Source organism: Artemia franciscana, chromosome 9 (assembly GCF_032884065.1).
Source record: "Artemia franciscana chromosome 9, ASM3288406v1, whole genome shotgun sequence".
In the NCBI taxonomy this organism is placed as follows: Eukaryota; Metazoa; Arthropoda; class Branchiopoda; order Anostraca; family Artemiidae; genus Artemia; species Artemia franciscana.
In genome coordinates, this window is record NC_088871.1 from 29,329,918 (window position 1) to 29,353,524 (window position 23,607).

The 23,607-nt window shown below is 37.2% G+C and overlaps 1 protein-coding gene across 4 annotated transcripts in view; it reads right to left on the reverse strand.

The window, feature by feature from the left end:
- The window catches only part of LOC136031246 (exostosin-1-like), a 69,562-nt gene that overhangs the window by 26,061 nt on the left and 19,894 nt on the right, over nucleotides 1-23,607 (reverse strand). For all 4 annotated transcript variants that reach the window (XM_065710651.1, XM_065710652.1, XM_065710653.1 and 1 more), the window contains exons 3-4: nucleotides 14,284-14,443; nucleotides 11,378-11,579 (exon numbers count right to left, since the gene is read on the reverse strand). In XM_065710651.1, the coding sequence (XP_065566723.1) occupies nucleotides 11,378-11,579; nucleotides 14,284-14,443 (362 nt within the window). The remainder of the gene's footprint in view (nucleotides 1-11,377; nucleotides 11,580-14,283; nucleotides 14,444-23,607) is intronic.

Consider the following 23,607-nt stretch of genomic DNA (forward strand, 5'->3'; position numbering starts at 1 on the left):
CAGACCCTTTCAGTCCAATCCTCGGTCTTAGGAAAGAACCGTTATTGATGGATTTTTGACAGAAATACCAGATGTCTCACAGCTTTGTTGTGTATATTGAAAATTTATCGCTGCTACATGACAAGGATGGTTTTAGACGTTTTTCCTCCCAAAAAATAGCCCCCAGACCCCCCCCCCCCACCACCACGGAAAATAGATCCCTACTGAAAGGAAATTATTCATAAAATTTTCCCTGAAAATTACACCAGACAATCCCCCCTCCCCGCAGAAACCTCCCCCGCAAAAATGTTCGCATGCTTCCCAATAACAAATACTATCTGCAAGCAATGAACAAGTTACAAAACTTAAAAAAGCACTTGAGCTTCTACAATTTTTTGTAGTTAGGGAGGAAGGGAGATACCTCAAAGGGTGCACTTTGATGCCAAAACATCCAAGCTCTCATTGAGCCATCAGATAAATAAAGAAATAGTTCTAATGATGATGACAGCATGGAGGTAGAAATTGATGAATAATCTCCAAGGCCATAACCAGAATTTTTTTGGGAGAAGGTATTTCTTTAAGGGGAGGGGGTACAAAAGGAACTTAAAAAAAGAATCAAAAATTTGAAAAACTTTCTTACAATTTCTGAGAATATTTCCAGTCTACGCTTTTATTATGAATGTAAAGAGTAATATTAAACCCCAAAATGAACATAATTTATTCCGTATAGGAGGAAGACTGTCCCTTCCTCATCCACACCTCCGCTTTATGATCATAGAAACTTAAGAAGGTGCTCATTAGGTCAGAAATTGAGAGTTCTAGTCCTTTTTTTATAAGTCAAAAGTAAGTTGAGACCAACCAGCCGGGGGAGGGGGGTATTTTCCACTTATTTTCCAGGGGTCGAACGCCGGCCACCAGCAAAGATATTTTAATTCTGTTTAACCAATACCCCCCATCCTTGGAAATGCAGGCTAACTGCAACGTTCAAGTAAAATTTGAGTTTTTTGTTTCTTTTTTGAAATGTAGGCCTATTTATAACATTTTTTAAAATTAATTTTCTACCATTTTTTTTCTTTCTGCCATTTCAAGACAAGATATCTTGTCCAGGACATGATTTGATATCTCCTCGAAACTTGTCCTTTATCTACAGATTTGTCACTTGTCAATCCCCGCTATTATTCCCTCAAAAGACATAGGGTTTTTTATGGCACTTGGTATTAACCAAGTGACATATTGCGGTCGCAAATTCTGTCGGTCTGTCCCGGTTTTGCTACTTTAGGCACTTCTAGGTAAGCTAGAACGATGAAATTTGGCACGCGTATCAGGGACCGAACCAGATTAAATTAGAAATAGCCTTTTCCCGATTTGACCATCTGGGGGGGTGGGAGTGAGGGGCCGGTTAATTCGGAAAAATAGAAAAAATGAAGTATTTTTAACTTACGAACGGGTGATCAGATCTTAATGAAATTTGATGTTGGAAGTTTATCGTGTCTCAGAGCTCTTATGTTAAATCTCGACCAGATCCGGTGACATTGGGGGGAGTTTGAGGGGAGACCTAAAATCTTGGAAAACGCTTAGAGTGGAGGGGTCGGGATGAAACTTGGTGGGAAAAATAAGCACAAGTCCTAGATACGTGATTGACATAAACGGAACGGATCCGCTCTCTTTGGGGCATGGGGGGGGAGGCTTAATTCTGAAAAATTAGAAGAAATGAGGTATTTTTAATTTACGAACGGGTGACTGGATCTCAATGAAATTTGGTATTTAGAAGGATATCGTGTCTCAAAGCTCTTATTTTAAATTTCGACCGGATCTTGTGACAATGGGGGGAGTTTGAGGGGTTGAGCGAAACCTTGTAAAACGCTTAGAGTGGAGGGATCGGGATGGAACTTGGTGGGAAAAGTAAGCAGAAGTCCTAGAAACGTGATTGTTACAATCGGAACGAATCCGATCTATTTGGGGAATTTGGGGGGGGGGGGGGTTAATTCTGAAAAATTAGAAAAATGACGTATTTTTAACTTACGAAGGAGTGATCGGATCTTCATAAAACTTCATGTTTAGGAGAGCCTCGTAACTCAGATCTCTTATTTTAAATCCCACTCGGATCCAGTGTCATTGGGGGGCAGCTGGGGGGGGAGGGGCAGAAATCTTAGAAAATACTTAAAGCGGAGAGATCAGGATGAAACTGGGTAGGAAGAATAAAAACAAGTCCAAGATACGTGACTGACATAACCGGACCGCATCCGCTCTCTTTGGAAGAGTTGGGGGGGGAATAATTCGAAAGAATTTGAAAAAATGAGGTATTTGTAACTTACGAACGGGTGATCAAATCTTAATGATATTTGATATTTAGAAGGATCTTGTGCTTTAGAGCTCTTATTTTAAATTCCGACCAGATCCTGTAACATTGGAGGGAGTAGGAAGGGGAAACCGGAATTCTTGGAAAACATGAAAATTGGGGTATCTTTATCTTACGAATAGGTGATCGGATCTTAATGAAACTTGATGCATAGAAGGATCTTATGTCTCAGATGCTCCATCTTCGACTCGAATTGGATCCGGGGACAAAGGGGGTTGGAGGAGGGAAACAGAAATCTTGGAAAACACCTAGAGTGGAGAGATCGGGATGAAATTTGATGGGAAGAATAAGCACAAAAACTAGATACGTGATTGACATAATTGGAATGGATCCGTTCTCTCTGGAGGAGCTTGGGGGTGTTCATTTGGAAAAATTAGAAAAATTCAGCTATTTTTAACTTCAGAACGGGTAATCGGATCTTAATGAAATTTGATATTTAGAAGGAACTTATGTCTCAGAGCTCTTCTTTCAAATCCCGACCAGGTCTGTTGACATTGAGGGGAGTTGGAGGGGGAAATCGGAAATCTTGGAAAACGCTTAGAGCGGAGGGATCGGGATGAAGCTTGGTGGGTAGAATAAGCAAATATCGTATATACGCGATTGACGTAACCGCACTGGATCCGTTCTCTTTGGGGGAGTTAAAGGATGGGGTTCGGTGCTTTGGCGAGTTTGGTGCTTCTGGGCGTGCTAGGACGATGAAAATTGGTATGCGTGTCAGGGAGCTGCACGAATTGACTTGACAAAGTCGTTTTCCCTGATTCGACCATCTGGGGCGCTGAAGGGAGAGGAAAAATTAGAAAAAAAGAGGTATTTATAACTTACGAGTGGGTGATTAGATCTTAATGAATTTTGATATTTAGAAGGACATCGTGACTCGGAGCTCTTATTTTAAATCCCGACCCGCATTGAGCCTCTGAATTTCCTTTTAAATAAATCTATTGATTCTTAGAATTTTGCTAGAGCTCATACCATATGAGCTCTTGGCTCTTTTGGCCTCGTCACAAGTGCCATATGAGCTCTTAGTTTTATATGTTATCGGGTTTTTATTAAGTTATCGGGTGTTTACTATTGACAGAACGGATGATACTATTCAAGTTGTTGGGCTGCGACATTGTCATCTGAGAGGCTGTCCCAATGAAACAGCTACATTGGCTTTAAGATACATATACTAGTAGTCACATCAAAAGAATTGTGTTTTTATGTTGATTTTGAATGTATAAGTTTCATCGAGTTTATTCTTACCCATCAAAAGTTACGAGCCTGAGAAAATTTGCCTTATTTTAGAAAATAGGGGAAACACAGAATCTTAACGAAAATCACACCATAAGATTCAGCGTATCAGAGAACCTAAATTTAGAAGTTTCAAGCTCCTGTGTACAAAAATGTGGAATTTTGTAATTTTTTTTGCCAGAAGACAGATCACGGATACGTGTTTCTTTGTTGTTGTTTTTTTTCAAGTGTGATCATATCAACCCAGTGGTCCTAGAATGTCGCGAGAGGGCTCATTCTAACGGAAATCAGTTCTAGTGCCCTTTTTAAGTGAAACTTGAGGGCACCTAGGCCCCCTCCGACGCTCATTTCTTTCTAAAGTCGTCGGATCAAATGTCTTTGGGGACGACTTCATCCTCACAGTCCCGGGGGAAGGGTCTGCAAGTTGCAAACTTTGACCATTGTTTACATATAGTAATGTTTATTGGGAAACGTACAGATGTTTTCAGGGGGGTGGGGATTTTTCGCATTGGGGGGGGGGGGTCGGGGTTACGTGGGACGATCTTTCCATGAAGGAACGTTTAAAATTAAATAAAAAGAAGTTTTTTTTAACTGCAAGTAAGGAGCGAAATTAAAACTTAAAACAAACAGAAATTATTCCGTATATAAAGGGATTGTACCCTGCTCAATGCCTTGCTCTTTATCCTAAAGTTTTTTATCGTCATAAAAAGTAGAAGCGTGAGAAAGAGTCAAACTTTAGCGTAAAGAGCGGCGCGCTGAGGAGGGGACAATCCCTTTCGTATACAGAATAATTTCTGTTCGTTTTAATTTTTAATGTCGCTCCTTACTTGCAATCAAAACAACATGTTTTTTATTTAATTTCTTCCGAGTCCAGCCTTATTTTAGCAGTAACGCAGTCAGATCGGGTTCTCCATTTTTGTGTTTTAAGCATCCAAAATGCGGTAATACGATTTTAGGGTATTATTTCCCATCTTCAACATTTTTGCTTATAACATAAACTTCAATTAAGTGATTAGAGTTACAATTTATAAGAATCAGCAAATTTTACGGAAATACAAACCCAGACTTTTTCTGCTTCGCCTTCAGTGATGCAACACAGGAAACCAGGTGTCCTGACGCATTTAAATTTCCCAACATCCTCTTTTTTTTTAACCAGTCTTTTGAAATCTGTCTAAGCAAATACAGAAAAGGAAATTCATCAAAAGGTCGACTATCAAGGCTTTTATTATTTGAGTTAGATAAACATTTTCGAAAGGATATTTCAGCAAATTGGAAACCATAATGTAGTGCTTACTTATTCTCAACCGTTATTGAGCTTCATTCAGGGCTATAGTATTATTAAATCTTAAAAAAACACGTTTTTTATAACTACAAGTATGGAGCGACATTAAAACTCAAAATGAACAGGAATTATCCCGTGTAAGAAAGGGGTTGTCCCCTCCTCAACGCCCCACTCTTTAAGCAAAAGTTTGACTCTTTCCCACTACTCTGCTTTTTAAAACAATAACAAGAGCTAAGAGCTCATATGGCACTTGTGACGATGTCGGAAGAGGCAAGAGCTCATATGGTATGAGCTCTAGCAAAATTCTAGGAATCAATAGATTGCTTTAAAAGGAAAATCAGAGGCTTACTGCCGGTCGGGATTTAAAACAAGAGCTCTGAGTCAAGAGGTCCTTCTAAATATCAAAATTCATTAAGATCCGATCACCCACTAGTACGTTAACAATACCTCTATTTTTCTAATTTTTCCTCTCCCTTCAGCCCCCTAGATGGTTGAATCGGGGAAAACGACTTTGTCAAGTCAATTTGTACAGCTCCCTGACACTCCTACCAATTTTCATCGTCCTAGCACGTCTAGAAGTACCAAACTCGCCAAAGCGCTGAACCCCACCACCTAACTCCCCCAAAAGGAGCGGATCCAGTCCGGTTACGTCAATCACGTATCTACGATAATTACAATCGTTTTCAAGGATTTCCGGTTTCCCCCTCCAACTCCCCCAGTATCAACAGATCTGGTCGAGATTTGAAATAACAGCTCTGTGACATGAGTTCCTTCTAAATTTCAAATTTCATTAAGATCCGGTCACCTGTTCTTAAGTTAAAAATACCTCAATTTTTCTAATTTTTCCTAATTAACAACCCCCAGCTCACCCAAAGAGAACGGATCGGTACTAATTATGTCAATCTCGTATCTATAACTTGTGCTTATTCTTCCCATCAGGTTTCATCTCGATCTCTCCGCTCTAAGCGTTTTCCAAGATTTCTGTTTCCCCCCTCCAACCCTCTATGTCCCCGGATCCGATTTGTATTGAAAATGGAGCATCCGAGACATAAGATTCTTCTATATATCAAGTTTCATTCAGATCCGATCACCCATTCGTAAGATAACTCGATTTTCACGTTTTCCAAGAATTCCGGTTTCCCCCTCCAACTCCCTTCAATGTCACCGGATCTAGTCGGGATTTAAAATGAGAAATCTAAAGCACAAGATCCTTCTAGATATCAAATTTCATTAACGTCTGATCGCCCGTTCGTAAGTTACAAATACCTCATTTTTTCAAATTTTTTCCAATTACCACCCCCCCAACTCCACCAAAGAGAGAGGATCCGGTCCAGTTATGTCAGTCATCTATCTTGGACTTGTGCTTCTTCTTCCCACCAAGTTTCATCCTGATCTCTCCGCTTTAAGCGTTTTCCAAGATTTCCGGTCCCCCCCTTAATGACACTCGATCCGGTCGGGATTTAAAATATGAGATCTGAGGTTCGAGATCCTTCTAAATATGAAATTTCATTAAGATACGATCACTCCTTCGTAAGTTAAAAATACGTCATTTTTCTATTTTTTCAGAATTACCCCCCCCCCCAAATCCCCCAAATAGAGCATATTCGTTCAGATTATATCAATCACGTATCTAGGACTTCTGCTTACTTTTCCCACCAAGTTTCATCCCAATCCCTCCACTCTAAGCATTTCCCAAGATTTTAGGTTCCCCCCTAAATTCCCCCAATGTCACTGGATCCAGTCGGGATTTAAAATAAGAGCTCTGAGAAATGATATCCTTCCAAACTTCAAATTTCATTAAGATCCGATCACTCCTTCATAAGTTAAAAATACCTCATTTTTTCTAATTTTTCAGAATTAACCCCCCCCCAACTCCCCCAAACAGAGCAGATCCGTTTTGGTTATGTCAATAACGTATCTAAGACCTGCTTATTTTTACCACCAAGTTTCATCCCGATCCCTCCACTCTAAGCGTTTTCGAAAATTTTAAGTTCCCCCTCCTCCAACTCCCCCCAATGTCACCGGATCTGGTCGGGATTTGAAATAAGAGCTCTGAGACCCGATATTCTTCCAAACATCAAATTTCATTAAGATCCCATCACCCGTTGGTAAGTTAAAAATACTTCATTTTATGTATTTTTTCCGAATTAACAGCCCTCCACTCCCCCTAGATGGTCAAATCGGGAAAACGACTGTCTCTAATTTAGTCTTGTCCGGTCCCTGATACGCCTGCCAAATTTCATCGTCCTAGCTTACCTGGAAGTGCCTAAAGTAGCAAAACCGGGACAGACCGACATAATTTGCGATCGCTATATGTCACTTGGTTAATACCAAGTGCCATAAAAAACTGAGAAAGCAATTTAGTAAAAAAAATAAATAATAATATACAAATTTCGTTTTAATTATTCATGTGGGGTGAGCCAAAATCAAAAAATGCATCAATTAAAAATGTTCAGGAATTAAATAAAAAAAAACTTTTTAATTGAAAGTAAGGAGCCACACTAAAACTTAAACGAATATAAATTATTCTGTATATGAAAGGGGTTGTCCCCTCCTCAATGCCCCACTCTTTACACTAAAATTGACTCTTTCTCACAGCTCTACTTTTTAAAACAATAATAAAACTGCCAGAGCGGAAACACCACCTAAAAGTAAAATAATCTTAATGAAAATTACACTAGCATATTCAGCATATCAGAAAACACTACTTTAGATGTTTCAAGATCTTATCTACAAAAATGTAGAATTTTTATTTTTTTTTGCCAGAAGAAGGGTAACGGATGCGTGTTTATTTTTTTTCTTTTTTCCAGGGGTGACCGTATCGAGCTAATGGTTCTAAACATCAGGAGATTAAAAGTTCTAGTGCCCTTTTTAAGTGACCAAAAAGATTAGAGGTCAACTAGCCCCCCTCCCACACCCTTTTCCCCAAAAATCGTCTGATCAAAATTTTGAGATAGCCAATTTGTTCAGCATAGCTAAAAGGTCCAAAAACTATGCATTTGAAGATAACAAGATTTCACACAGCTTCTGGCGATAGGTCTTTAAGTTAAAAAATTTGCCAATTGTTTACGTGGTTCTAGGAGTTTACCCCTCATCAGGAAAATAGCCCCCCAGGGAAAATACAACCCCAATGAAAGGAAATTATTCTCAAATTTTATCCCCACTAAAAATTCCCGAGAAATACCCCCCCCCATTGCTTGCAGAGAACTCCTCCATGAAAAATGTCCATATGTTTCCCAACAACAAATAATAACAAATACTATCTGCAAGCAATGGACAAATCACAAAACTTAAAAAGGCACTTAAACATCTACAATGAGGTTCTCTGATTATGTAGTTAGAGAAGGAGGGAGAAACCTCAAATGGTGCAAATATCCTAGCACTGATTGAGCAATCAGATAAATGCAGAATCTAAGGGAGAGACGAGAGGAGGGTGGAGGTAGAAATTGATGCATAATCCCTAGGACCGTAACCAAGATTTTTTTTTTTGGGGGGGGGGAGATATTTTTTCGAGGAGCGTAGGATAGAAAAAACCTTAAAATGTGAAATTGATATCTACTCCTTATGATTTCTGGGAATATTTCTGGTCTATACTGTTATTATGAAAGTAAAGAGCAACATTAAACCAGAAAATGAACAGAATTTATTCTGTATAGGGGGAGGACTGCCTCTTCCTCATCCACATCTTTACTTCAAGGTCGCAGAAACTTCGGAGGGTGCTCATTAGATCAGAAATTGAAGGTTCTAGTCCTTTTTTTTATAAGTCGAAAGGGATTGGAGACCAAATAGATGCGGGATGTATTATCTGAGGGGTTATTTTTAAGGGGGGGTTAACACCGGCCACCGTTTACGCAGTATTTTTTATTGGGAAGTATACAGACATTTTCAGGGGGGATTTATGCTTGGAGTGGATTTCTAAGGGGAGAATTTGCTTTGGAGATGGAAATTTCCAGGGGAAATTTTACTCTGGGCGAAATTTTGGTTCAACCTGCCTAAGACCATAGGCAGGCGTCCCTTGTTTACCTCTCATTCCAGGCAATCTAATGGTCCTATGTTAATTTTAAATTCTTGGTCAACCTGCCTGAGACTCAAGAGAGGCGTGACTTGCTAAAAAGATAAAAAACAAGTATTGGTCCAATACGAGAGGGACACTTACTCCCGCCGTTTATCCGTGCCAAATTAACCAAACACTTATTCAAAACACAACAAACACTATCACTGTCTTAGCTCTATGACTATCTACCTTGGTTCTACTGTCCTAGGAATGACGCATGGACGGATAATAGATAGACATATCTATTAACAAATGAACTAACATCATTTTTATACCATCCCAATAAAGGGGGGATTTAACGTCAGGTTTGCTTCTCACTCAATTGGACTATCTGTCTTGGCTTTTTCTACAATTAGCCATGATTCGATGTCCGCAACTGTTCCATCTTAATTCAAAACAGGAAAAATTTTACGCCCCTCCCCCTCAACACCTTCCTTTTACGCTGAAGTTTGACTGTTTGTCCCAATTTTGTAAGAATGACCCCTGAAACATAAGTTTAGAAACAAACGTTTAATTGGAATTGGAAGTTTTATAAAAAGTGCTAAAAACTTTAGCGTGACGAGCGGGATAATGAGGAGGTGGTTACCCATTCATATACGGAATAATTTCTGTTCATTTTGAGTTTTTCTATTGCTCCTTGCTTTCAGCTGAAGAAACTTATTTTTTATATTTAATATTTTTGGCTTTTAATTCCTGATTTTAATCCTCAAGGCCCGGGGGATATTTCTATGTAAATGAACATAGAGATAAGAATTAAATTTTTAACTGGGATTTGCTAACCTAGGCTAATGGAAGTTGGCCCTTTGAATATTTTTCCTGCTTTCAACAACTTGAGTTAGCCTATTCCTATGCATTAGCTGCTTAACAACGTCATAATATTTTTTTGTGCTTCAACGGCTTCAGTGAAGGATTTCTGTGCAAATATATTTACGATTTTCCCATATCTTCTATCTATGAGCCGGTTTGGTCTAAAAATAATCACATCAATGCTAACCAAGGGTATTGGTGACGCCAGCAGAATAGCTAGTTTCCTCGATTTTTAATGAGTTTGCCTTATGTCCGAGCCACGCCATAACGATATCAACATGATAAATTATAAAAAAGTACTTCAATGTGAGTATTGACTAAAAAATCACCTTAAAAAGCTCTACGGTTATCTAGCACCCTATTAGTAGCCTACTGGAGAAATAAAAAAAGAAAAAAAGAAACTTATCAGTGTTTCCAGCTCATTTTCAAAATTTCCATAAATTTGTTTCCGCAATGAACTTTAAACTATTAACATTAATCTAAATAAGAGCTATCATTCCTGAATCAGCATTAACGGCAAAATTTGTTTTGCGAGCCAATTTTTTTAATATAGTTTTAACCTTTAGGCAACTATGGGCCGTGGCTTTCTCTGTACTAGTACGGCAACCCTGAGCTTCAAGCGTGCTAGGGCCCTGGGCATAAAAAGTTATACTTATTTCAAATCTAAAAGACAGAAGGATAAATTGTCGTTTTTTAGACGGGGAGTAGTTTGACATTCAAGCAGTATAAATAAAAAAAGCTTATATAAGAATTAACTAATGAATAGAGGCCATTTCATTCCATTCAATTTTCATCATCTCTGGCAAAACGAACTGAATTGAATTTTCTAGTCATATTGTTGATTTGAAACGGTCTGAGCTTAATGGGATTGATGATAGGATTGAGTTAAACTTGGTTGAGTTGCATGAGGAACGAGTTGCACAGGGATTCTATGGGCTCAGTTGCACGGGATGATTGGCGGTTCATTTTAACGAGTCTTGAGTTAAAGATTTGGCTATCCTTCATAGCTGAGATTTAGTCTTATCCGCCTACCAAAATTTAATTTAACAGGATTTTTAGATTAAAAGTACCTTGAAAATTTGATTAAGAATTTTGAAACTAGGACAATTTTCCGATTTTTGGAGATAGTTTAGATCCTTTTTTAATATAAGTCAAAGTACTGTAATATCATAATTCTGACTCAGTGAATGGATAGCTCTATCACATATAAATTCAACGACATAAATTTCTTGCCGTTTTGGGGCAATTTTTAGCTACAAGCTAGTCACAGAATCGTTTTTTCAGAGCGAATGTATACCAGCTCCTTGGTGCCATATGTTTTAATTAATTTTCTTTGCTATTTTTTCACCCACATCTCCTTTTTTCTAAATTTGGCGACATACAATACTAAGAGGAAAAGAACAAGACACTCGGGAAATGATTATGTCTACTCCGTCTCGATCAAATATTTTTTGGAACAGGCTTTACCATGATGTCACATCTTCCTTATAGTATGTAGTTGATTTTTTTTTTTTTTCTAGCTTTCAGTTTTGCCTTCCGGAAAAAACTGCTTTGAAGCGCAATTTAAAATGCGTACGATATAGTTGCTTAAAGGTATGATAAAAAAAACTACATATTACTGTTTAATCACAAAAATAGCAAACTAATCTGATATCAAGAAAATTACTTGAAATAACAGTCTTTCGTCACCAGTAATGGCAGCTTTGGTCCAGTCAATAACTTCAAAAAATGGCAGTTTCCAACCATTGGATAATATCACAGGAATGCAACCAAACTGAATAACTTCAACAAATCGAAACGACCCAAGTCTACGACCACGAGGAACAAGACAATACGACGAATTCTGGATCAGGACGTCATAATCATACCTGAAAAAGTTGAATAAATTTTCAACGACCCAAAATAGAATCAAGAGCTGGCGTCCCCTCCGGGAAATTCCCCCACATGAAAAATTGAGAAGCCAAAGAGAAAGTACAAAATAGGTACATCAAAATGTCCTAGGTGGTAACAAAAGGACCAGATATAAAAAACAGCTTTAAGACTGGGGCTGATTGGTCTCCAAGTACTTTTAACATATGAAAAAGGACTAAAACTCTCAATTTCTGATCAAATATGCATCATTCGAAGTGTTTACGACCATGAGGCGGAGGTGAGGATAAGCGAGGGGCAGTCTTCCTCCTACACGGAATAAATTCTGCTCAATTTGGATTTCAAGGTTACTCTTTACTTTCATAATAACATCGTACTCCAGAAACATTTCCAGAAATCATAAGGGATAAAACATCAATTTCTTCTCCCCCCTCCCGCCCCATCCTTAGAACTAATTATGTATTTATTTGAAGGCTCAATGAGAGTTGGATATCTTGGCATTAAAATGCATCATTTGAAGCACAGGCCCCCTCCCTAACAACAAAACAAGCTCTCATCTGCAAATGTTTGTAATCTCATCTGCAAATGTTGCGGAGGAATGATCATCGATAAAAACAATAGCAAGTAAAACAACAGGGAATTTACCTAAAACAGTGAAATTTTTTCCGAAAGAATATTTCGGCTCAAAATCCAAGAGCCATCCACGGCAAACTACGTATATAAATTAAATAAAACTTTATTATATGCACTGTAAGCAATATGTAAACAATACTTATGTTGTTTCATAATACAGTAATATATTATTAAGGAGGGGAGATAGGTCTTTTTGTAGGGGAAGAGGAGGTGATAAGATACCAAACAGAGCATATGTTAATGGCCTAATTTTCTAAGCCTCATTCAGCCCTCAGATTAAAATTAAATGAGTTTTGTTGTTGTCTGATCTTTCTTGGTTTCCCCTGTATAATTTTGATTTACGCCTTTCTTATTGGCATTGGTGCGGGGGGAGGGGGATAGGAGTGCCCTAGTAGTGATCAATAATATTCAGGTCATGTTTAATGGAATTGTATACGGTGAGGTATAATTTCACATCAACTATTATGAAGGAGTGCTGGCGGGTCTTTGCAGAGTGGGGAGGGGGATAGTTGCCTGGAACCACCTCGGGGATAGGTGGATTTCTTGGCAAGATCTGTTTAACTATCAAAAATTAAAATAAAAAAAAGTTTTTAGCTAAAAGTACAAAACTACATTGAAAAAGAAAAAATATTCCATATATAAGGACGGCAACCCCCTCATCAATCCCTTGCTCACTACACTTAAGTCTCTATTGCTTTAAAAAAGGCTTTTTATTACCGACTCGTAAAAACAAAGCAAACATGCATATAAACGAGTTTTGGTTCTTGTCGGTTATTGGAAACACGCCCAAAAAGTGAAGTTAAGGTAATCCCAATGAATTTAACAAAACATGATTATAAAGCAATACTTTAGAAACAAATTTATGGAAACCTAACGTAGCCTAACCCCCCCCCCCCCCGCCGTTAGTATACAAATATATAACCGAAATTATACAAGTCTAATGCATTTTGTCTAAGTCCAATGCATTGTACCATCCATCACTTGTTTGTAGATCTGAAACCGGTTTTCTAAGATGTAACCCACATATAGGCTAATTCTTCAATGTGTTTCCAATAACCGACAAGTACCCGAATTGTTATGCGTTTTTAAAGCATTGTAAACCAACCCCCACCCCCGAAAAAAACCCATCTTGGATACGTACTTCATTGGTAATTATCACCATTTCAAGTGTGGCTTTTTTAATGTATTTTATTTTGGTTTTTATGTGGCTCTCTCTTCTTCTGTTTTCTCTTTTTGAGAAGTAAACTTTTTTTTTTTTTTTTTTTTTTTTTTTTTTTTTTTTTTTTTTTTTTTTTTTTTTTTTTTTTGGTTTCGTTCTTGTGATAAAGGAGACGCATCGACCTCTGTTTAGAGAGATGAAAGAGAAATAGACACAGGCAGATCTCTCTGACTACCTCGTTATAAGTTGATGTGTGTATTAAGTTGTACTACATTGATTTAGGTAAAATAAAACAACTTCCTCTGTACTCTTAGACTATTTTTTAAGAGCAGGAATTTACCTATAATCTCAATTTTCTACTGTGTATATGTTCCTTTTCTTGCTTCGTGGCAGAACCAACTCTAGGTCAATGCTGTGTCGAATATGCTAATTTCAGATATATCTCATTCGCGTGTCCCCCCCCCCTCCTTCATAAAATTTCTCTCCACGAGAAATTCCCCCACGAAAAATCCCACCGGAAAATTCGGCAACATATTCCCCCTAGAAAATATCCTTCTAATTATCAAATTTCATTAAGATCCTTCACCCGTTCGTAAGTTAAAAATTCCTCATTTTTAAATTTTTTCCGAATTAACCGTCACCCCATTCCCCCCCCCCCCAGATGGTCGAATCGGGGAAACGACTATTTCTAATTTAATCTGGTCTGGTCCCTGATACGCCTGCAAATTTCGTCGTCCTAGCCTATCTGGAAGTGCCCAAACTAGCATAACCGGGACCGACAGACAGACAGACCGACAGACTGACAGAAATTGCGATCGCTATATGTCACTTGGTGACATATATTAATACAAAAAAATATAAAAAGGCGTTGTCAATAAACTACACCAGTATTTACGTCTGAAACTTCTTACCTCTCATATTCTTTATTATCAGCATCACATCGCTCGTCCTTCATGTCTTTCCAAGATTTCCCATGCTTGCATGTTGTTACAGCAATTATATCATGCTTGTTATGGATATGATACAGTGCATTTCGTGTTTCTGAACCAATGCCATAAACATAGCGCTTCCCTGAAAATATACAATAATCAATCAATCCTTGCTCCTAATTAAATAAAAAAACAAGTTTGTTCAACTGAAACTAAGGAGCAACACTAAAACTTAAAACGAACAGAAATGATTACGTATTTCATTTTACATTACTCTTTGCGCTAAAATTTTTTTTATTACTTTAAAAAAAGCGTCTTATTGTTCTAATTAAAAAGCCCTTCTGTTTCAGGAGTCATTCTTAAAGAAGTGGGAAAAAAATTCAAACTTTAGCGTAAAGAGCGAGGTGTTGAGGAGGTGGCAACCCCCTTCATATACGTAATCATTTCTGTTCAATTAAATTTTTATTGTTGCTCCTTACTTTCAGATGAAAAAACTTGTTTTTCATTTAATTTCTGATCGTTTTTTAAATAATGCCATGAAATCTGACCCGCCTCCAGGGAGAAACCCCCTCACCATGGAAATATCCTGTGGACAATTCAATACCGGTGAAAATTTACAACGGACAATTACTCTTAACCACTCCGCGCGTAAAAATGAGATGGAAAAGAAAAAGCAAGACATATAAAAAGAATTTTGTATAAGAGTTCAGGCAAATTCCCGGAATATATAATTTCCCCTGACAAGTTCACCCCCTGGAAACTTCATTTCCCATAGAAAATTCCCCCGTAGAAAAACCCCCTGCAGAAAATTCGTTCCCCTCCCCAACCCAAAATGTATGCATGCATCCCAGTAACAAATACTATGCGTAAACAATGGGCAAATTTTATAACTTTAAAGACCTTTCCAATAGGACGTGGGGGGGAGGGGTGATGTTATACCCAAAGGCTTAGCTATTGGATCTTTCAACTATGATGAAGAAAATGGCTATCTCAGGATCGTGATCAGACGATTCTGGGAAAAAAGTGGCGGGGGAGATGGCCTAGTTGCCCTCCAATGTTTTTGGTCACTTAAAAAGGGCACTATAACCTTTAATTTCCATTTGAATGAGCCCTCTTCCAATATTCTATGACCAAAGCGTCGATACGATCACCCCTGGGAAAAAAATGAATAAACACGCATCCGTGATCCTTCTTCTGGCAAAAAAACAACAACAACTAAATTCCACATTTATTCAGATAAGAGCTTGAAACCTATACAGTAGGGTTCTCTGATAGTGTGATTTTAATTAAGATCGCTTTATTTTTCGAAAATCAGAAAAAATCAGGCTCGTAATCTTTGATGGGTAAAGACTAAACTTAACGAAATTAATATATTTGAAAATTAGCATAAAAAGCCGATTCCTTTAATATAACTACTGGTATCAAAATTCCGTTTTTAGAGTTTCGGTTATTATTGAGCCGGGTCGCTCCTTACTTACAGCTCGTTACCATGAACTGTTTGAACCGCAATTTTCTTAGATTTTTCTTTTGGTTGTTATTACGTATATGAGAGAGTTGCCAATGCAGGTACTGGAACCAATACTCCAGTATGATAATACTGGAACGAAAAGGCTGGGCAGGGCACTAGAACATCATAGAGCTGTTATTATTTTTTTTCATGAAAACACCAAAAAGGGCGTTTTCCAATGAATGCACTCCAAAAAAAGCTATTTTTAAATCTAGACAGGGACAAGAAGCTAGGGGGTACAGGCACAACCCCCCAGTTCAATTACCTCCAGTAGAACTAGCACGCGGGCAACATCATAGAGGTACTAGGCTCATTTAAAACTAATCTTTATACCTAATCGCTTTCTTAACAATTTTTTTGTAAATCGTCTGCTGACTAAGAGAACTATCAAACTACTGCAACATCTTAGATAGGCTTTTAAGGTCTCATTTAAAAGACTGTTTTTATATTTACGTGATTTTTATAATTTTGTATTGATGACAAAGTCACTGAAAACAGAAAATAGATGCAAAAAACACGATTGGGAGCACGAAATTGGGAGCAGGTACCCTGAAGAAAATAGAAGACAAATTTATGAGGCTGTCAATAGTCTTTCACTGTTCACAAAATCAGTGCATTTTAGTTAGTCAGTAAATTGGTAAATTTTATTAGCCTTAGCGAACAGTTTATTTCTTTCAGAACTTCAAGCAAGATAAGTTTTCAGTAAAATGCTAGTTTTTCAGAATTCTTAAAATTTAGGCAGTTTATTTGTGCCAATATTGCAGATACATTTGGCATAAACTGCAACACAACAATTTTTTTGTTCTAAGGGTCCTAAGTTGAATCTTTGGTCTTAAATTTCATTAAAAAACTTTTTTTAAAATATAAAACTAAAGAAATAAATCAAATTGACAACATGTGAAATTTCGTAGAACAAAATGATACGATCCATGAAGATGGCTGCATTTCTACTGTAATAAAATGTAATTTTAGCCAAAATATAGTTCAAAACTACCCTAATTTAAATCTGGACAACAACCCAAATATAAACTCGATCTTGAAAATTCTAGTTTGTTTCATCAACAACTTAGTCAAGCTGAAAGTATACTCATGTCAAAATATATGGCAAAAAATACCAGCATAAATATTTTCTGTATGCTAACTAGATACATCCATGGTGTCTAAGGAAAATCCACAACTGCTTGCCTTAGAAGTTAATTGAAACAAGTTTTTCTGACGGAAGTAAATATCAATGTTGAAATTAATAGCGAACAAAAATAATTGCTCGACAGATTATACAGGATATATGTAGAGAACTAGCTCAATTAAACTGACTCGTGATGTTTCTTTATAATTGCAGTACTCCGAAAACTAGCACTTTATTGAAACACAAAGCCGTCACAAAGAAAGCAGGATATTCACTTAGGATCCAAAGAGTCCAAGCCCTGAAGAAAATAAAAGGCCAGTTTATAAGGTTCTCAGTAGTCTTCTACCGACCATGATAGTCGATAACTTTTAGAACAAAAATATAATTCCCTCAAAATTTCAAGCAAGCCCAGTTTTCAGTAAAGCGCTAGCTTTTAGAACTCTATTAATATGGGGAAATATCATAAGTGTTATAAACCTTACAGAGATCTTTTTCCGATCTAGGCAATTCAACTAAAGAAGTCAACATGAGCTCTTGCTAAAATTCAACTAAGGCATCAAATGGGAGCCGGAGTTTAGCCACCCCTCCCCCCGCGGCTGGTTGGCATCTAATTACTTTCTACTTATAAAAACCATAATTCTCAATTTCTGACGCAATGAACACCCTCCAAAGTTTCTGCGACTATGAGGTGCAGTAGGGATGAGGAAGGGGAAGTCCCCCTCTTTTACGAAATAAATTCTGCTCATTTTCAGGTTTAAAGTTACTCTTCACTAGATCTATAGACATACAAACTAGAACTTTGCGGGGACTAGAATTATACATTTCAAATTAAAAGGGCCCAACTAAAGTTCACATGATCACACCTTCCACAAAGACCTGATATGCCCCTGGGGCATAGATTATAACACTTGCCCCAGACTCTGGGGAGTTCTCTCCATCCCAAAGGCATTATTATATGATCTTTAGACGATTTTTGAACAAATAACTATCTCAGAATTTTTATCGAATGCTTTTATGGAAAATAAGAAGTAGGGGGAGGGGGCTTCTCCCGATCACTTTGACTCTTAAAAAAAGGAACTAGAACATCTGATTTCAAATTTAATGAGCCATATCTGGAGTTTAAACGAACCACCCTTCCCATAAAAACATTATATGGCCTCAGGGCATAACTTACAACCCTTAAGCTCAGGGCTGTGGGGAGGGGGTTGCCATTCTCAAAGAAATAATGTCCAGGCCTTCCACCTACGCTAAACATATTGGCTATGTAAAAATTTGGATTAGATGTGTTTTTTGGGAATTGATGGGCGTGGGGTGGGAGGCTTGTTTCCCTCCTATCACTTTTGAATAATAAAAAAAATACTATCACTTTCAATTTCCAATCGACTGAGCCTTTTTTCTTTCCCTGAGGACTGTGGGAGGGGAGGGTTGTCATCCTCGAAGACATAATTTCTGGACCTTTCAATTACGGTGAACACAATAGCTATCTCAGAATTTTGACTGGATGTGCTTAGGGAAAATTGTGGGTGTGGCGGGGGGGTTATCTGCCCTCCAAAAACTTTCGACTACTAAAAAAATGCACTAGTCTTTTAGTGAAAAAGAGAACGGATCCGTTCCAATTATGTCAGTCACGTATCTAGAACTTGTGCTTATTCTTCCCATCAAGTTTCATCCCGATCTCTCCACTCTAAGCGTTTTCCAAGATTTCTATTTCCCTCCTCCAATCCCCTATGTCCCCGGATCCAATTCGAGTCGAAAATGGAGCATCTGAGACAGAAGATCCTTCTATATATATCAAGTTTCATTAAGATCCGATCACCTATTAGTAAGATAAAAATACCCCAATTTTCACGTTTTCCAAGAATTCCGGTTTCCCCCTCCAATTCCCCCAATGTCACAGGATCTTGTCGGAATTAAAATCAGAGCTTTAAAGCACAAGATCCTTCTAAATGTCAAATTTCGTTAAGATCTGGTAACCCGTTTGTAAGTTACAAATACCTCATTTTTCCGAATTAACCCCCCCCCCCCCAACTCCACCAAAGAGAGCAGATCCAGTCCGGTTATGTCAGTCACGTATCTTAGACAGGTTTTTATTCTTCCCATCCAGTTTCATCCTGATCTCTCCGCTTTAAGTATTTTCTAAGATTTCTGCCCCCCAACTGCCCCCCAATGACGGTGGATCCGGTTGAGATTTAAAATAAGAGATCTGAGTTATGAGGTTCTTCTAAATATGAAGTTTCATGAAGATCCGATCCTTTGTAAGCTAAAAATACGTCATTTTTTCTAATTTTTCAGAATTAAACAATAGGGGGATCCGTTCCAATCATGTCAATCACGTACCTAAGACTTCTGCTTATTTTTCCCACCAAGTGTCATCCCGATCCTTCCGATCTAAGCGTTTTCCATGATTTTAGGTTCCCCCAAAACTACCCCCAAAATCCATTTTTTGATAGAAAAAATTGATTTTTTGGTAGAAAAACTCGAGAATTTGGGGAACACTACTGATTACGGGTCCATTTTATTCTTTATAGTCTCGGAAGTCCTCAGGGGCTAAAACATTCACTTTGGAAAACATAAGCAGAAGACCGATTTTATTTTAATCAATTACTAAAGTCATTCCAATTTCTTTCTGCAAAAATTAAACAGAGAATTGTTATTTTGTTTCACTTGATAAGCATTGATTAAAAGCACATTTTTAATCAATTTTTTTTTAGTCTGCGTTGGCTGTTTTTTGCTAAGCCATGTTCAAACAAATAATGTAATCCTTTTCTGTCTCGTATCATTTTCAAGACGACGGATATCATGCAAAGTACAAAATGGGAAGTCCAAGGAATAGAATTTGATCAGCCAATTTCTTTGCCAAACAAACAGATTTAAGATTACATACTTTCAAATATATAATATGTGAAGATTAATTTACTATCTTAAACATATCTTTCATCGTCTCGGAGAGCTAAGGAATTATACGAAGAAAATAAATGAAAACTAAATTTCTGAAGACAAGCTGGCGAACTCAAGTTCAATTAATCAAAGAAGGCACCATTTCTACTTGCGGATAAGTTATTTCCTCAATGCCACCAGGATTTGCAAAACCTCTCCAACTAAATTTTCCAACCATACGAAGCTAATTTTTCGTTAAAGAAAAGTTGATTAGAAAAATTCAAATGTGAATTTAAAAATTTACTGAAGTTACGCAATAAACAGTGATGGTGAGGCCAGGAGACTAAATAGGAATGAACTCCATGGCACTGTAGGAATGAAATATCTTCAGTTGGTTTCACCGGCAAGCAAGTATAAGCAAGCTTTGCTCGCATTATATCAAAGGCAGCACAGTATCGCTGTCTAAATAAAGAGCGATAAAGCTTCAATATATTTTTCCTTTTTTCGCAAGGGCGCTTGATATGGAGGGACTTATCCTAAAAACTTCGGAGGGAAATCATCCGATCGGAAACTGGAAGTTATAGAAACCTAATTGAGTTTCAAAAGAGACTGCAAGGTAACACACTATGCAGTTCTGGGTCATCAACTTGTAAAAAGATTTATTTCGTTTTAAAAATTTTTCTGTTAATTACAAAAACATGTAGATCTGAAAAAAATTAAAAATTAATTGCAAAAGGTTTTAATCGCACCAATTCCCTTAAAAATGAGCCATTATACAACTCTACGATGTTCCAGTGCCAAAAGAAAGAAAAAAAGCAAAAAAAAAGATGCCGCATATGCAGAATATCGTGGTTTCAGCCACTTTTCTTGATTTTCAAGCCAAGTATTTCCCTTGTTGTTCAAGCCAAGGGACGGTAAGTTTCCTATATAGGGTTTACACACATGGCGGTTCTAATAGTGTACCTCTTGTTTTGGTCTGACTATAGTTTTAAGGGACTTATGGTTATTATATTTCTTAGTACTGCACATGATCGTCTCTTACTAGGTTGCTGTTGCATTTGCAATGGGTCATTGAACTAAATCATAAACAGAATGTTTGTCTAGGTTGTCAAAAAAGCACATCTCCAATATCTTAGGAACTTCTAAGGGTATTATGTTTAAGTTTTCATGAAACGCCGAGGAGTGATGAATAAAGCCAGAAGAAACTATGCGTATCAAGGTCATAAAAAAAATGCATTTGCAATATCTACGGAAAGGCTAAGGTATGGTCCCTTCTATTATTATCCAAATTTTTAACTCATTTAAGAAGATATTTCCATCCAATCTGAAGCACAATCACTTAATCTAAATTGGATATCTTTAGTCTAAACAAAAAACAGGAATTGTCACAAACACGACTTTAACCTTAAAAAGGAGAATAAAATTAGCAATTTAAAAATGCTCTCTTTTTGTTTTAGCACGTAACCTTCTGGATAGTCTTCTCGTCACCTTCTGCAAATTTACCAAAATTTCCACAAATATTCTTTTTATTGACCAAGAAAAAAACAACAGTGTCAATTAAAAGAAAACAGAAATTAAAAGAAAACTTTTTCCACAAAGAAAAACAGATTAAAGAGCTATATTAAACCAAAGACGAGCAAATATAAAGGCGAATAAAATTCAACCTTAAAATGAGCATAAATTGATATCAATAAATAAATGAAACCGAAAACGAAAAGAAATTACAATGAATGATCAAGCTGAACTTAGAACAGACAGATACTACCATAAACAAGAGTAGGACTAACACCTTTTAAGCCTTATAAAGACCAGAATGTTATTTGCACTTTACTGAAAACAAAATATATTTTGAACGCTTTCTCTTTCATAGCATCAATAAATCCAAAATTGTTGAGATTTTCAGGACTAATAATATAGTTTCGAAAAACGTAATTGCTGGCTAAATTTAATATTAATTGACATTCAAAAGCATTTGATATCGTTAACCACAATATCATGGCACGAACCACAGCCCAAGAGCGAACCACAGCCCATAGTAACCAAAAGTTGAAAAACGTATTTTTAAAAAAACTGCCTAGTGAAAAATATGGCCATCTGACATTGCATCAGGAATAGCAACTACTACTTCGGTTAATCTTAAAAATAAAAGTTTATTGCGAAAACAAATTTATGATGATTTCGAATGAGCCCAAAACCCCTTAAAAATGGAGTCAGATCGAAATAAAAGTGCATCATTGGAATCAGCATGGTCGAAAACCTCTGGTACGACAATTACAATCCTCCACCTTGAACACCAAGGAAAATCACTTTTTTGCATGGGTAGCAGTGATGTGTCTCAAGTGGAAAAGTTAGGGCTAGTGACCAAACAGAAATTTTTACGGTGACGTTTAATGGCTAATTTGAAAGCTATTGCTCATATCTACGTGATTTTTATTAATTTCTATCATCCGCAAGTGCAATACAGAACTAAAAAAAAACAAAAACTTTTGGTGTCACTTCTTAAGTAGAAAAGTTTGGAAGTATAAACGATATTATCGTTGTAATAATTATGGTCCAAAATCCTTAACTGGTGGTTTGCAAGAACACCTCCTGTATGTTCCTCCTCCAAGCCTCCTTAAAAATCTACGCAATCAAGGTACAAAGACCAGTATATCATATCAAATCAGATTATTAGATGCGTGGTTCTGTTAGTACAGCATTGGATTTTTTATTAGTCTTGCGTTCGATTCCTGCTGTTTTTTGTTTTGTTTTTTTCAATCATGGTTCGGTCCCTTCTATATGATTATTTTTGGATAATTTCACTGTTTTTGTAAATGTGATGCAATCATTTTTTAAAGCATGTCCTGGGAATGTATTTTGTCAAGCATTTTGACTCAAAAGGAAATAGAGGTCATCCAGTTCATGGTTTGCAACAAAATTCTTAGCAGATCACTAAATCCGTATACAAAATTAATTTTCTCAAATCAAGCCAATTTTCTCAAACCAAGGGAAAACGACAGAAATAACTGAAAATCGAGCCATATAGTAATAACAAGAGCTAAAAGCTCATATGGCACTTGTGACGAGGTCGGAAGAGCCAAGAGCTCATATGGTATGAGCTCTAGCAAAATTTTAAGAATCAGTAGATTGCTTTAAAAGGAAAATCAGAGGTTTAATGCCGGTCGGGATTCAAAATAAGAGCTCTGAGTCACGAGTCCTTCTAAATATCAAAATTCATTAAGATCCGATCACCCACTCGTAAGTTAAAAATACCTCAATTTTTCTAATTTTTCCTCACCCTTCAGCCCCCCAAACGACGTTTTCAAGTCAATTTGTGCAGCTCCCTGACAGGCCTACCAATTTTCATTGTCCTAGCACGTCCAGAAGCACCAAACTCGCCAAAGCACTGGACCCCACCACCTAACTCCACCAAAGAGAGCGGATCCAGTCCGATTACGTCAATCACGTATCTACGACATTTATAAGTGTTTTCCAAGATTTCCGGTTTCCCCCTCCACCTCCCCCCAATGTCAAAAGATATGGTCGAATTTGAAATAAAAGCTCTGAGACATGAGTTCCTGCTAAATATCAAATTTCATTAAGATCCGGTCACCCGTACTTAAGCTAAATATACCTCAATTTTTCTGATTTTTCCAAATTAACAAACGCCAGCTCCCTAAATGAGAACGGATCCGTACCAATTGTGTCAATCTCATATCTATAACTTGTGCTTCTATCCTTCTAGATATAAAATTTCGTTAACATCTGATCACCCGTTCGTAAGTTACAAATACCTCATTTTTTCTAATTTTCCCGA